Source organism: Rhinoderma darwinii, chromosome 4 (assembly GCF_050947455.1).
Source record: "Rhinoderma darwinii isolate aRhiDar2 chromosome 4, aRhiDar2.hap1, whole genome shotgun sequence".
NCBI lineage: Eukaryota > Metazoa > Chordata > Amphibia > Anura > Rhinodermatidae > Rhinoderma > Rhinoderma darwinii.
In genome coordinates, this window is record NC_134690.1 from 294,288,068 (window position 1) to 294,302,204 (window position 14,137).

At 45.7% G+C, this 14,137-nt stretch overlaps 1 protein-coding gene across 5 annotated transcripts in view; it reads right to left on the bottom strand.

Moving 5' to 3' along the window:
- Positions 1-14,137, bottom strand: part of PCNX2 (pecanex 2) — a 934,799-nt gene that overhangs the window by 397,356 nt on the left and 523,306 nt on the right. For all 5 annotated transcript variants that reach the window (XM_075862603.1, XM_075862600.1, XM_075862601.1 and 2 more), the window contains exon 16: positions 6,890-6,992. In XM_075862603.1, coding sequence (XP_075718718.1) covers positions 6,890-6,992 — 103 coding nt within the window. The remainder of the gene's footprint in view (positions 1-6,889; positions 6,993-14,137) is intronic.

The window sequence follows — 14,137 nt, forward strand, 5'->3', positions numbered from 1 at the left end:
AGAGGCTTTTCAGCTGTATTCCGCAAATGCCGTTCTGTGTATGAGGAAGCCAAGATGTTGCAGACAAGGCCCTGAACTTCCAGTGCACTATAGCCTGAGCTCCAGAAGTAAGCCCGGACTCTGGAAATTACTGCTACGCTGGTGATGCACCTGGATGTTGTCTACTATGGCCCCAGGAGCGACTGAGATCGCCAGAGTATAGGAGGTAGCAGAGATCTACCGCGATTCACGCGTCAAGCGAGAGGCCCGCAGTTAGGAAAGCTAAACCTTAGCCCCAGCCAATGTGATACTCAGTGGTTGCTGCTGAGTTGCCAATCTGACATTTATGTGAGTTCTGCAGGAAAACTAAATAATTGACGGAAGTGTCTGCTCAGGCCAACATCAAACCGTGCCTCACTGAAAAGGAAGCTCTATATTATTTTCCAAAAATTAAAAACAAAGGACATCCTTTATTAAAGTCCTGGTTTGATTTAGCGATAGCTAAACTGGCAAAGCAATACATTTTTCCATCAGAAGAATCCTCTTTATTCAGCTTCCACTGGAGTCTGCAAAACAGCATTAGCTAATGTTCAAGTAGCCAAAATTCTAAGATGGAGAACCTAGGGAGGAAATTTTAGATTTAAAGATCAGAATTTTTGAGTAATGCTCCTTTAGATACTATAAGATTTGCATTGTATAATTCAGCAAGAAGGGACTTGTGGATAAAACAATGGGCAGGTGACTTGCCTTATAAACACAACTGCTGACATACTTTTCAGCCAGAAAATCTTTTTAAGCCTCAATTACCGAACATGCTAAAGAATCTCAATGAGGATCAGGGAATTGCTTTTACTTCCACAGGCAAATAGACTAGCTTTAGGTCCTTTCGTACTAAGTCTGTCTCGCCAAAGATCAGATGTGTAAAAAAACTTAGAAGCTTTAAGGGGGCTGTCTCATGTAGACAACCCCTACATATGCTCTATTAGGGCATAAAAACATCATAGAGAGGAAGTCCCCCACTCAGGACCCCCTATATGAGCCAGAACAAAATCAGCTGTTTGCAATGGGCATGGGACTCAGGGTGATTAACTGATGGTCCCGGAGGCCGCATTTTGAAACTGGTTGTCTCTAAGGAAACAACATCTGATTGCAAAGACAATAGTCTAATTTCTCAAGCTTCAACAACAAGTTCTCATCCACCAAGAAACCTTCTGAATTATGATGTCAACTTCTCTCTTCATCCAGTATGAGCAAGACTTGCAGTCTTCACTTGACAAAATCATCAAGAGACTTATGCTTTTGCTCTACCATCCAAGGGGCTCGCATTACAGGTCAAAATAATAGCAAAACACAGATTCTATCTAAACACGTCAGACAACTTTTATCGCTTCAATCTGCTAAAAAAGTTTCTCCTCAAAGGAGCCTTAGAAGAAGTGCCAGTTCATCAGAGGAGAGAGGAAGTGTGTCGCACTAATGCTTTTGAAAAACCGGTATTGGAGACTTCCAAAAGTCTCCTCACAATGCACTTGTTCTGCTTTGAGTCCTATTGTCAAAGCAATTAATAGAGGTCATATAACTTCTAAATATCCCTGGAGTGCAGAATCTCAACTGTATTCTATAAAAAGCTGCTATACAGTGCTCTCCCCTGCCTCCTGCTCATAATAGCTGACTGGGAGAAACCTATCAATCACAAGCAGGAGGCAGAAGCCTAGGATGGTACGAGCAGGGCCGGCTTCAGCACCGTGCGAACCCGGGCATGTGCCGGGTGCTGTCGCTACGGTCGTCACGGCATCACTGTCTATACATGAAACAGTGATGTTGGAAGGAGAGATGGAGTCCCAGGTAGAGCGCTAGAAGCTCTGCTCCGGGACTGGGTCTCTGGGGAAGCTCCTGACATCCCTGTCCATATATGGACAGTTATGTCAGTAGGGGAGAAGGAGTCCCAGGCAGAGTGCTACAAGCGTCTCTGCTCCGGGGCTCCGTCTCTGGGGAAGCCCCTGACATCACTGTCCATATAAGGACAGTGATGTCAGGAGGAGATAAGGAGTCCCAGGCAGAGTGCTAGTGGCTCTGTTCCAGGACTCAGTCTCTGGGGAAGCCCCTGACATCAATGTCCACATATGGACAGTGATGTCAGGAGGAGAGAATGTGTCCCAGGCAGAGCGCTAGCGGCTCTGCTCCGGGACTCAGTCTCTGGGGAAGCCCCTGACATCACTGTCCATATATGGACAGTGATTGCAGGAGGAGAGAAGGAGTCCCAGGCAGAGCGCTAGCGGATCTGCTCCAGGACTCAGTCTCTGGGGAAGCCCCTGACATCACTTTTCATATATTGACCGTGAAGTCAGGAGGAGAAAAGGCGACCTGGAAGCGGCTCTGCTCCGGGACTCGGTCTCTAGAGAAGCCCCTGACATCACTGTCCATATATTGACAGTGTTGTCAGGAGCAGAGTAGTCCCAGGCAGAGTGCTCTGCCCGGGACTTTGGCTCTGGGGTTGCCCCTGACATCACTAGCCATATATAGACAGTGATGTCAGAGGCTTCCTCAGAGCTCGAGTACCGGAGAAGAGCCTTTACTAGCGCTTTGCCTGGGACTTCAGCTCTGCTCCAGACGTCTCTATCCATGTACAGTGAAGGAAAGAAGTATTTGATCCCTTGCTGATTTTGTAAGTTTGCCCACTGTCAAAGACATGAACAGTCTAGAATTTGTAGGCTAGGTTAATTTTACCAGTGAGAGATAGATTATATTGAAAAAACAAAAAAAGAAAATCACATTGTCAAAATTATATATATTTATTTGCATTGTGCACAGAGAAATAAGTATTTGATCCCCTACCAACCATTAAGAGTTCAGCCTCCTGCAGACCAGTTACACGCTCCAAATCAACTTGGTGCCTGCATTAAAGACAGCTGTCTTAAATGGTCACCTGTATAAAAGACTCCTGTCCACAGACTCAATTAATCAGTCTGACTCTAACCTCTACAACATGGGCAAGACCAAAAAGCTTTCTAAGGATATCAGGGACAATATCATAGACCTGCACAAGGCTGGAATGGGCTACAAAACCATAAGTAAGACGCTGGGTGAGAAGGAGACAACTGTTGGTGCAATAGTAAGAAAATGGAAGACATACAAAATGACTGGCAATCGACATCGATCTGGGGCTCCATGCAAAATCTCACCTCGTGGGGTATCCTTGATCCTGAGGAAGATGAGAGCTCAGCCGAAAACTACACGGGGGGAACTTGTTAATGATCTCAAGGCAGCTGGGACCACAGTCACCAAGAAAACCATTGGTAACACATTACGACGTAATGGATTAAAATCCTGCAGTGCCCGCAAGGTCCCCCTGCTCAAGAAGGCACATGTACGGGCCCGTCTGAAGTTTGCAAATGAACATCTGGATGATTCTGAGAGTGATTGGGAGAAGGTGCTGTGGTCAGATGAGACTAAAATTTAGCTCTTTGGCATTAACTCAACTCACCGTGTTTGGAGGAAGAGAAATGCTGCCTATGACCCAAAGAACACCGTCCCCACTGTCAAGCATGGAGGTGGAAACATTATGTTTTGGGGGTGTTTCTCTGCTAAGGGCACAGGACTACTTCACCGCATCAAAGGGAGAATGGATGGAGCCATGTACCGTCAAATCCTGAGTGACAACCTCCTTCCCTCCACCAGGACATTAAAAATGGCTCGTGGCTGGGTCTTCCAGCATGACAATGACCCGAAACATACAGCCAAGGCAACAAAGGAGTAGCTCAAAAAGAAGCACATTAAGGTCATGGAGTGGCCTAGCCAGTCTCCAGACTTTAATCCCATCGAAAATTTATGGAGGGAGCTGAAGATCCGAGTTGCCAAGCGACAGCCTTAATGATTTACAGATGATCTGCAAAGAGGAGTGGGCCAAAATTCCAGCTAACATGTGTGCAAACCTCATCATCAACTACAAAAAACGTCTGACTGCTGTGCTTGCCAACAAGCGTTTTGCCACCAAGTATTAAGTCTTGTTTGCCAAAGGGATCAAATACTTATTTCTCTGTGCACAATGCAAATAAATATATATAATTTTGACAATGTGATTTTCTGCTTTGTTTTTTTCAATATAATCTATCTCTCACTGGTAAAATTAACCTAGCCTAAAAATTCTAGACTGTTCATGTCTTTGACAGTGGGCAAACTTACAAAATCAGCAAGGGATCAAATACTTATTTCCTTCACTGTATGGACAGTGATGTCATTAGCAGAGCAGGAGTCCCAGGCAGAGTGCTAGTAGTGCTCTGCCCGGGACTATGGCTCTGGGGTTGCCCCTGACAACACTGTCCATATATGGACAGAGATGTCAGGGGTTTCTCCTGAAGCGGAATCCCCGGCCAGAGCATTGGCAAACCCAAAGGTGCTACCTATAGGGAGGGAGGCTGTGTGGTACTACCAAGGAGGTTGGCTGTGTGGCACTACCAGGGAGGGGGGATGTGTGGCACTACCTGGGAGGAGGGGGCTGTGTGGCACTACCTGGGAGGGGGGCTGTGTGGCACTACCTGGGGGGACTATGTAGCACTACCAGGGAGGGAGGATGTATGGTACTACCTGGGAGGGGGGCTGTGTGGCACTATCTACAAAGGACACTAAATGTATGGGGGTACAATCATGGTGCCTAACTTCTATATGGGGGCACAAAGTGACGTTTTCTGCCATTTTACTGCTGCCATGAGTTCTCCCACAAAGGGGCCTACTAAGTCTATGTCACCCAAGGGCCCACATAAACCTGGAGCAGGCCCTGGGTACAAGGTTTATAAAACTCTACTGACACACTCACTGACTTTCTCTTAAATCTGTGATGTGTGCAGAATCCACTGAAATTCCTATGAGATGCAGCTTAATGCTGCTCTCCACTGCATCCAACTTGTAATTCATAAGTTTCTGCCTGTCAGCTCTGACATGCAGGAGGCAGGTGTGAATATTGTGAGTCTGCATCTTATTAGAATACACTGTACTTCCATCACACAACAGATAGCAGACAAAGGCTGTTTGAGTTAGGGGAATTTAATAACTCTGCAGCTTATTATTGTAGCAAAACTGCTACATCACTGAAGTCCTGGCCCCTAGCTAGGGCAGAATTAATCTCATCAGCTGCACTTTATGGAACTTGGTGGGCAGCGGAGGTGTCTGATAGCTGCCAGAAGGGATTTTATAGATGCTAATGTAATCCTAGAGCTCACAGGAAGTCCTTGAGCTCACAGGAAGTCCTTTACACAGAGGAGACTGACTTCCAATTCACATAGGACAGCAAGCTCTGGGCTGGTGGTAAGCCTGAGATCACATGACACATCTGCCCATAATGAAAGGGTTTAAAATTGGTGGATGCAATTGAGCTGGGAAGAAGCAAACTGCACTGCTGGAATATTGCTGCATTATATGTCCAAAAAAAAACTGAAGTGCTTCCTAATAAAAATAAAATAGAAAAGTCTTCCAGCACGCTGTCCAAATGAAAATGACATTTCACGGGTCGAATCGGCTGTACTGCACATTACACTATGCACGGATCAGTGTGACGTAAACGCCATATGCGCAATAGAGCCCAGTTAATCAGAGAAGGAAGGGAGCGACGGACTGGGGAGAGAAGGTAGAGCTGTTTGGAGCAAAGGTGACGCCCTCATTGCACCAAAATGCTAATTTGCATACTATGAATAAACTAATATTTCTGCAACGGAGCCACACATCTGAAAAAGGAAGAACAGCATTATATTCAGGTGAGGATGCTTTTATAGGGCAATTTATGGTGACAGAATCCCTATAAAGCAACTAAAGTCTCTATGTTAATATGGGTCAGAGACACCATCCTTTTTTCTACAAAAAAAGGTATTTTATCCCCTCTAAACATTAGGGTGCATTCTACCCATTCCACAGCCGCATCTTGGGCAGAATCTGTATACATTCCACTGGAAAAATCTGTAGAGAAGCCACCTGGATGAGACCACAACGATCATTAAGAATTATCAACTGGACAGGTCTTTCTCATAGGATTAGAACAAGCAGAGCGGCAGCCGCACGTGGCCGAAACCAAGCCCACAGTGGGGTGGCGAATGGCAGCACGAATACATGCACAATTGCGCAGCCATTCACCACCGCATGTGGGTGTGGTATCGGCCATGTGTGGAGGGTGCCCCAAGTGTTCTTACCCATAAAGTTTAGCATACTATTGCTGAAAAGAGCTGCTCCTTGATCCCTCTCATTATTGCTTTTCAATTGCCATTGCTGTGCTGCCGTAGGACGTGCAGAATTTTTTTTTATTTACTTGCCTGAAATTTTTATAGCAGCACAATTTCCCACCCTACTAAAATTATTTTGCTGCAAACTATCTCACTGGAGAATTCAATAATAAGCATTTTAAAGATGCTTAAATGTAAACTGTTTAATTAAGACAGTGCTACTTAGGGTGTATTCACACGCTGCCGTTTTACATGCGTTTTTGGTGCAGTTTTTGGCGGTAAAAAAACTGCAGCAAAACCACACCATGTGAATACACCCTAAATGCGTCTCTTCTGTTCTAACTAGGAATATAAACTTTAACCCAATGTTGTGCTGCCTTTGGACTTTAGGTAAGTACATTTTATTCTTTCTCCTCCTTAATAAATACATTTTTGCTACAGTATTCTATTCTCTCTAATGTATATGGAGAATAGAATGGATATAGTATACAGACTAGCAAATATTTCTTCTTATTCTGTTTAGCATGGAAAAGCTCACATTGTTGGACACTGTTTACAAAGGGCAAACAGTTTTATAAGAAATTCTCTTTTCTATCAGACATTGCATTTTGCATTGGATTTTTGTAGATAAATCATTGATAGCGGGTGGGGAACAAATGCAATAGTATATTATTATCTACCCACTAACAATGTAAAATATAATTTACCAATGAGCTTTTCATCTTTTCTGGTAAAGGATCTTCATGTTTTGCCGCACATATCACATTTTCATGAATCCATTCAGGAAACAGTTTACACTTCATATAACATCTAAAAGACAACAAAGTAATAAGAATAAAAAATCAATAATGTAAAAGCTTAAGTCCACATGTTCTCATCATGTTGTTTTTAGGTTTAAAGGGAATGTGTTGCCAGAAAAACATGTTTGTTTTTTTTTAATTAAACATTTAGTGTGTAGGTGATTAAACATTGTTCACATTTTTTTTATTTTTTTCACGAGTCAGGAAATATTATAAATTAGATTCTAATTTATAATATTTCCCATTGCTGGTCACTAGATGGAGCTATTCCCAAAATTGCAGCATTGCAAAATTGGGTAAAAAGCCCTCGCTCTAGTGAGCTCTCAGCATCCCCCCTCCTTTATCCTGGCTAGTGCCGGGATAAACGAGGGGTTTGAACGGTCTAACCTCCTACACTGTGTGTCGCCATTTTTTGAGCTAACACACAGTGTAGTAGGTTTACATACAGTAGTAAACGTACACAAACACGAACATACATTGAAATCTCTTACCTGCTCCTGCCGCCGCGGCTCCCTCCGGCCCGTCCGCTCCGTCTGCTGCCGCTGGTCCAAGTGCACAAGTCCGGAAGCCGCGACCGGAAGTAGTAATCTTACTGTCCGCCCGCGACTTCCGGTCCACAGGAAAATGGCGCCGGACGGCGCCAATTTCAAATTGGACTGTGTGGGAGCGGCGCATGCGCAGTTCCCACACAGACGGCGTACACAGAAGTGGATGGGACGGGACCCGTTCGCAGTCCCTATGGGACTGTGGCTGCCATATTCCATGTCTGTATGTGTCGTTAATCGACACATACAGAAATGGAACAAAAAATGGCAGCCCCCATAGGGAAGAAAAAGTGTAAAAATAAGAAAAAGTAAAACACAAACACACAAATAAATATAAACGTTTTTAATAAAGCACTAACATCTTTAACATATAAAAAAAAAAATTGTGATGACACTGTTCCTTTAACCCCTTAAAGGGGTTATCCGCTTTAGACAATCCCTGCTTGTTAGAACTGTCCCTTGGCAATAAGCAGATCACAAGGTGTCCCCCTGACTGGACTCTGGGAAAACTGGCAGTAAGGGGGGATTCACACGAACGTGTATTGGGTCCGTGCGGGCCGCGTGGTTTTCACGCGTCACGCACAGACCAATACAAGTCTATGGGGCAGTACAGACAGTCCGTGCTTTTTGCGCAGCGTTTGTCAGCTGCGCAAAAAGCGCGACATGCTCAATATCTCCACGTATTTCGCGCATCACGCACCCATTGAAGTCAATGGGTGCGTGAAAACCACGCAGGTCGCACGGAAGCACTTCCGTGCGAACCGACTGAAACAGCGCACCAGCTGTCAAAAGGATGAATGTAAACAGAAAAGCACCACGTGCTTTTCTGTTTCCAAACATCCAAACGGAGTGTCTTTGAGATGAGCGAACCCGGACAACCGAACCGAACTTCACCGGGTTCGGCCGAACTCGTTTTGGCCGAACCCGGCAAAAAAATTTCCGGTACGCGACGTCAGGAGATAGTCACTGTCCAGGGTGCTGAAAGAGTTAAACTGTTTCAGCACCATGGACAGTGACTTCCGATCCCAATATACATGAACCTGTAAAAAAAAAACGAAGTTCTGACTTACCGATAACTCCCGGCTTCTTCCTCCAGTCTGACCTCCCGGGATGACAATTCAGTCCAAGTGACAGCTCCAGCCAATCACAGGCCAAGCACAGGCTGCAGCGGTCACATGGACTGCCGCGTCATCCAGGGAGGTGGGGCCCGATGTCAAGAGAGGCGCGTCACCAAGGACGCGTCACCAAGGCAACGGCCGGGAGGGAAGTTCTCGGTAAGTACGAACTTTTTCTTTTTTTTTTAACAGGTTTCTCGATATTGTGTTCGGCATTCACTGTCGAGGGTGCTGAAAGAGTTACTGCCGATCAGTTAGCTCTTTCAGCACCTTGGACAGTGACGGGCGTAAAAACGCAACGTTCGTCTGAATCTGCCCTAAGTGTTCAGTTTCCCTGCAGCACCACCACAGTGGAAATGAAGCATTACACAGTGCCCATTCACATCAATGGATTATAATTGGTTTCCACTATGGCCAAAAGATGAGGATCATTAACAGAGGACCCCCTCTATCAGGGTTGCGAATCTCCACTTCAGAAATTTCTGGACCGTAAAATTTGGTCCATAATTACGGACCCATTATATGGCCGTAGAAAACTTCCGTAAAAAATAGAACATGTCCTATTTTTTTATTTTACAGACCGTGCTCCCATACTTTATAATCGGTGAACAGTCCGCAAATGCAGATGACTGTCCGCAGCCGTTTGCGGCCGGCCATTCCTATAATCACGGATTGTGATTATGGGCACGGTCATGTGCATGGGGCCTAAGTGATAATAAAAAGCATAACTAACAACTTTTATAAGTGATCACACGAGTGGGATAGTAATAAGAAGTATACGGGCACAACTGAAGTTGAATTAAAAAACAATTAAAGTAAGGCTTCTTTCACACTAGCTTTACTATACGTTTACCTCTCTTCCATCAGAGGAAGAGAGGATCGATACATTAAACAGAAAGCAACGGTTCCATTAGAATTACCATTGAATTTAATGGTATTTCTTTTGTATCAGTTGCTTTCCATTTGTCTCCGTTTGCTAGGTTTAAGTTTTTTGAACGGAAACGAATATGCAGTCTACAGAACTTTTGTTTTCGTTCAGTTCAGTTCTGGGCTCCAGTTCATAGAATGGATGCCCTGGCGTTGGAAAAAATACAAAGAAGAGCAACTAAACTAATAATGTGCATGGAGAATATAAGTTATGAGGAAAGATTAAAATAATTAAATCTATTTAGCCTTTAAAAGATGTGACTAAGGGGGGACATGATTAACTTACTGTATTATAAAAAAGGTTTTGCCTTTAACTGTACATTTCCTGGGTAATATTGAGACAATAGGGTACCACAGTGCCCCAATACAGTGCCAGCCACAGAGCCTCATAACAATGTCAGACACAAAAATACAAGATATTGACAGCTATAGTGCTCTCACCCTCCGCTGAACTCACTGGAAATCAGAGGTGTGAAGTGGCAGGGGGTGAATGGGGGCATGGTTAGAAAGTCTGTGTTATTTGCTCACTGAACTGTAAAGGATCTGCCAGGCACAGCTTCAGGGTTAACTTCCTTAGGTAATCAGTCTTCACCTGAATCTATCTCTCTGAGACTGACTCCAGCTTCCACCACTCAGGCTGGCAGGCTTAGGAGTGGGAGAGCCTATCGCAGCATGGCCAGACTCAGCTAGCTCCCGCCCTCTGTCTATTTATACCTGCCTTTCCTTTTCCTCCTTGCTTGTGATTCTTTCCGTGTGGTTTCCTGGCCCAGCTACAGCTCCTAACAATTTGATCCTGCTCCATTCTGACCCTGGCTTTCTGACTACTCTTCTGCTCTGCGTTTGGTACCTCGTGCTCTCCTGGTTTGACTTGGCTCATTCACCACTCTGTTGCTCACGGTGTTGCCGTGGGCAACTGCCCCTTTCCCTTTGCTTTATATTCCCTTGTATGTTTTGTCTCGTGCACTTACTGAGCGTAGGGACCGCCGCCCAGATGTACCCCGTCGCCTAGGGCGGGTCGTTGCAAGTAGGCAGGGACAGAGTGGCGGGTAGATTAGGGCTCACTTGTCCATTTCCCTACCCCTATCATTACATGAACAGTCAGATTTGACAGAACTCTGTGTGTAAAATGTGACTGTTCAGTGAGTAGATAACACAGAGATTTTTTTACACACAGCACAGGACATGCTTCCTCACACACCCTACACTGCAAGGACCTTTGAAGCTCGGAGGTCAGTCTCTTGCTCCAAAAGTAGAGAGTTACCACAGCACTGAACCGCCAGAACGGTGCACGCCTCTTCAGAACCCGGTCCACGGTCCTCAATATCAGGCAAAAAGACTCCATTTCCGATTAAGACCCCACACCGCTGGTTCTGAGAGCCAGCGAGTGGGTATAATTAGGTCCCTGCTCCAGGATGGCCCCCAGGAATGGGCCTTCTCCTTGGCCCCTGACGCCCCTGAACTTTCTTCTGTTGACCTTCTTTTTCTGCTCTCTGGCTCATCTATGACGAGACTGACAAGACTGCATTTGCCGAGAGTCAGCTGGTGACCTTACATCAGGGTAAGAGACCCGTTGAGGAGTACTGTTCTGACTTTAGGAAGTGGTGCGTAGCTTCTCGGTGGAATGACCCTGCCTTGAGGTGCCGGTTTAGATTGGGTCTGTCGAACACCCTTAAAGAGGCTCTGTCACCAGATTATAAGTGCCCTATCTCCTACATAGTCTGATCGGTGCTGTAATGTAGATAACAGCAGTGGTTTTTATTTTGAAAAACTATCATTTTTGAGCAAGTTATGAGCAATTTTAGATTTATGCTAATGAGTTTCTTAAAGACCAACTGGGCGTGTTTTTACTTTTGACCAAGTGGGTGTTGTAATGAAGTGTATGACGCTGACCAATCAGTGACTAATCAGCCTCATACACTTCTCATTGCTCCAGCCCAGCTTCTTTCACTACACAATCACACTGTGCTGTGGATCATGCTGGGCTGGAACAATGAGAAGTGTATGGGGCTGATTAGTCACTGATTGGTCAGCCTCAAACACTTCTTTACAACACCCACTTGGTCAAAAGTAAAAACACGCCCAGTTGGTCTTTAAGAAACTCATTAGCATAAATCTAAAATTGCTCATAACTTGCTCAAAAATGATCGTTTTTCAAAATAAAAACCACTGCTGTTATCTACATTACAGCTCCTATCACATTATGTAGGAGACAGGGCACTTAGAATCTGGTGACAGAGCCTGTTAAAGACCAGTTAGTTAGCTATCCCCCCGTTGACTCTCTAGATCAGGCTATGGCTTTAGCGCTACGTCTTGACCGACGTCTCAGGGAACGACGACTTGAACGTTCTGGTGCCTTCACCTCTGGCTCCCCTATGATGGCTCCAGAAGTTCCGCTGCTTTGTTCTTCCACGGAGAACTCGGATGAACAGATGCAACTCGGGGCCTCCGTGTCTCCCCAACAACGTAGAGATTTCCGCAGGAAGAATGGTCTCTGCTTCTACTGTTATGGCAGGAAGGAGGTGAAGGGAACAAGTGAGCCCTAATCTACCCACCGCCCTGTCCCTGCCTACTTGCAACGACCCGCCCTAGGCGACGGGGTACAACTTGGCAGCGGTCCCTACGCTGACTAAGTGCAAGGGGATACAAACAGGGAACAAGCAAGGGAAGGGGCAGTAGCCCACGGAACACAGTGAGGAAACGGAGTGGTGAACGAGCCAGTCAGGATCAGGATGTAGTGGAGTATACAAACGCAGAGCACGGAGCAGGAAGCAAGCCAGGGGCAGAGCGAAGCAGGATAAGCGGGAACTGAAGCAAGGCAGAAGCACGGCAGAAGCAGGCTGGAGCAAGGCAGCAGTGGGGCCAGGAATCCAAGAAGAATAACAAGCAATGAGGAAGAGAAAACGGCAGGTATAAATGGACAGGGGGCGGAGCTAACTCCGACTGACCAGGCCGCGATAGGCTCTCCCACTCCTGAGCCTGCCACCCTGATTGGTGGGAGCCGGTGTCAGTCTAAGAGGTCTGGCCTCATGTGTCGACTGATTAATCCTGGGAGTATCCACAGACGTAGTGCCTGGCAGATCCTTTACATCTACTGTGGGGATGACAAGCATCAATTGAACTCCTGTCCCAGGCGCAAGAATAAGCAGCCGGAAAACTTCTGCGCCTAAGTGACCATCGGGGAGGTCGCTTGGGCACACAGGTATTTCCCGTTAACATGAAGCCTAATAAAATCTTGCTTCCCTCTCAGGTCTCTTTTGATGGAAGGTCTGCCACCAGAAGTGCCTTCGTGGATTCAGGGTCTGCTGCTAACATTATGTCTGTTGAATTTGCCATGTCCCTAGCTATACCACTAATTGATTTGCCTAAACCTGTCCCGGTAGTGGGTATTGACTCCACTCCGCTTGCTAATGGTTACTTTATGCAGCATACCCCTGTTTTTGAACTCATTGTTGGCTCCATTCATTTGGAGCAGTGTTCTGTATTAGAGATGCAGGGGTTATCGTCCGATTTGATTTTAGGCCTCCCTTGGTTGCAGACGCATAATCCCACTTTTAACTGGAATACTGGTGATCTTACTAAACGGGGTAATGAATGCATGACGTCATGTCTTTCTATTAATTTGGTTTCTCTCGCTGAGGAGGTGATCACTCTACCTGAGTTTATTCAGGACTTCGCGGATGTCTTCTCTAAAAAGGCCTCCGAAGCGTTACCTCTTCATAGAGAGTACGATTGCGCAATCGACTTGGTACCAGGAGCTAAGTTCCCTAAAGGAAGGATATTTAATCTCTCCTGTCCTGAACATGAAGCCATGAGAGAATATATCCAGGGAAGCCTGGCCAAGGGTTACATTCGCCCCTCTACTTCTCCGGTAGGTGCTGGCTTCTTCTTCGTGGGAAAGAAGGATGGTGGTCTTAGGTCGTGCATCGATTACCGAAGTTTAAATAAGATCACTGTAAGGAACCAGTATCCCCTTCCTTTGATTCCTGATCTCTTCAATCAGGTTCAGGGGGCCCAATGGTTCTCTAAGTTCATTCTTCGGGGGGCTTATAACCTTATCCGGATCAGAGAGGGGGATGAGTGGAAGACTGCGTTTAATACATCCGAAGGTCATTTCAAATATCTCGTCATGCCCTTTGGGTTGTGTAATGCTCCCGCGGTCTTCCAGAATTTCATAAATTAGATTTTAAGAGACTATCTGGGGGTATTTCTTGTAGTGTACCTTGATGATATACTTGTGTTTTCCAAGGACTGGTCCTCCCACATTGAGAATGTCAGGAAGGTGCTCCAGGCCCTTCAGAAAAACAAACTCTTTGCAAAACCGAAAAATGTGTGTTTGGGGTGCAGGATATACCATTTTTGGGTCAAATCCTCACTCCTAACAAATTGCGCAAGGACCCTGCCAAGGTTCAGGCTGTGGCAGAATGGGTCCGCCCTGCCTCCCTGAAGGCCTTACAGTGTTTCCTGGGGTTTGCTAATTATTACAGGAGATTTATTGCTAACTTCTCGGTTGTCGCTAAGCCTCTTACGGATCTCACTCGTAAAGGTGCTGATCTCCTCCACTGGCCTCC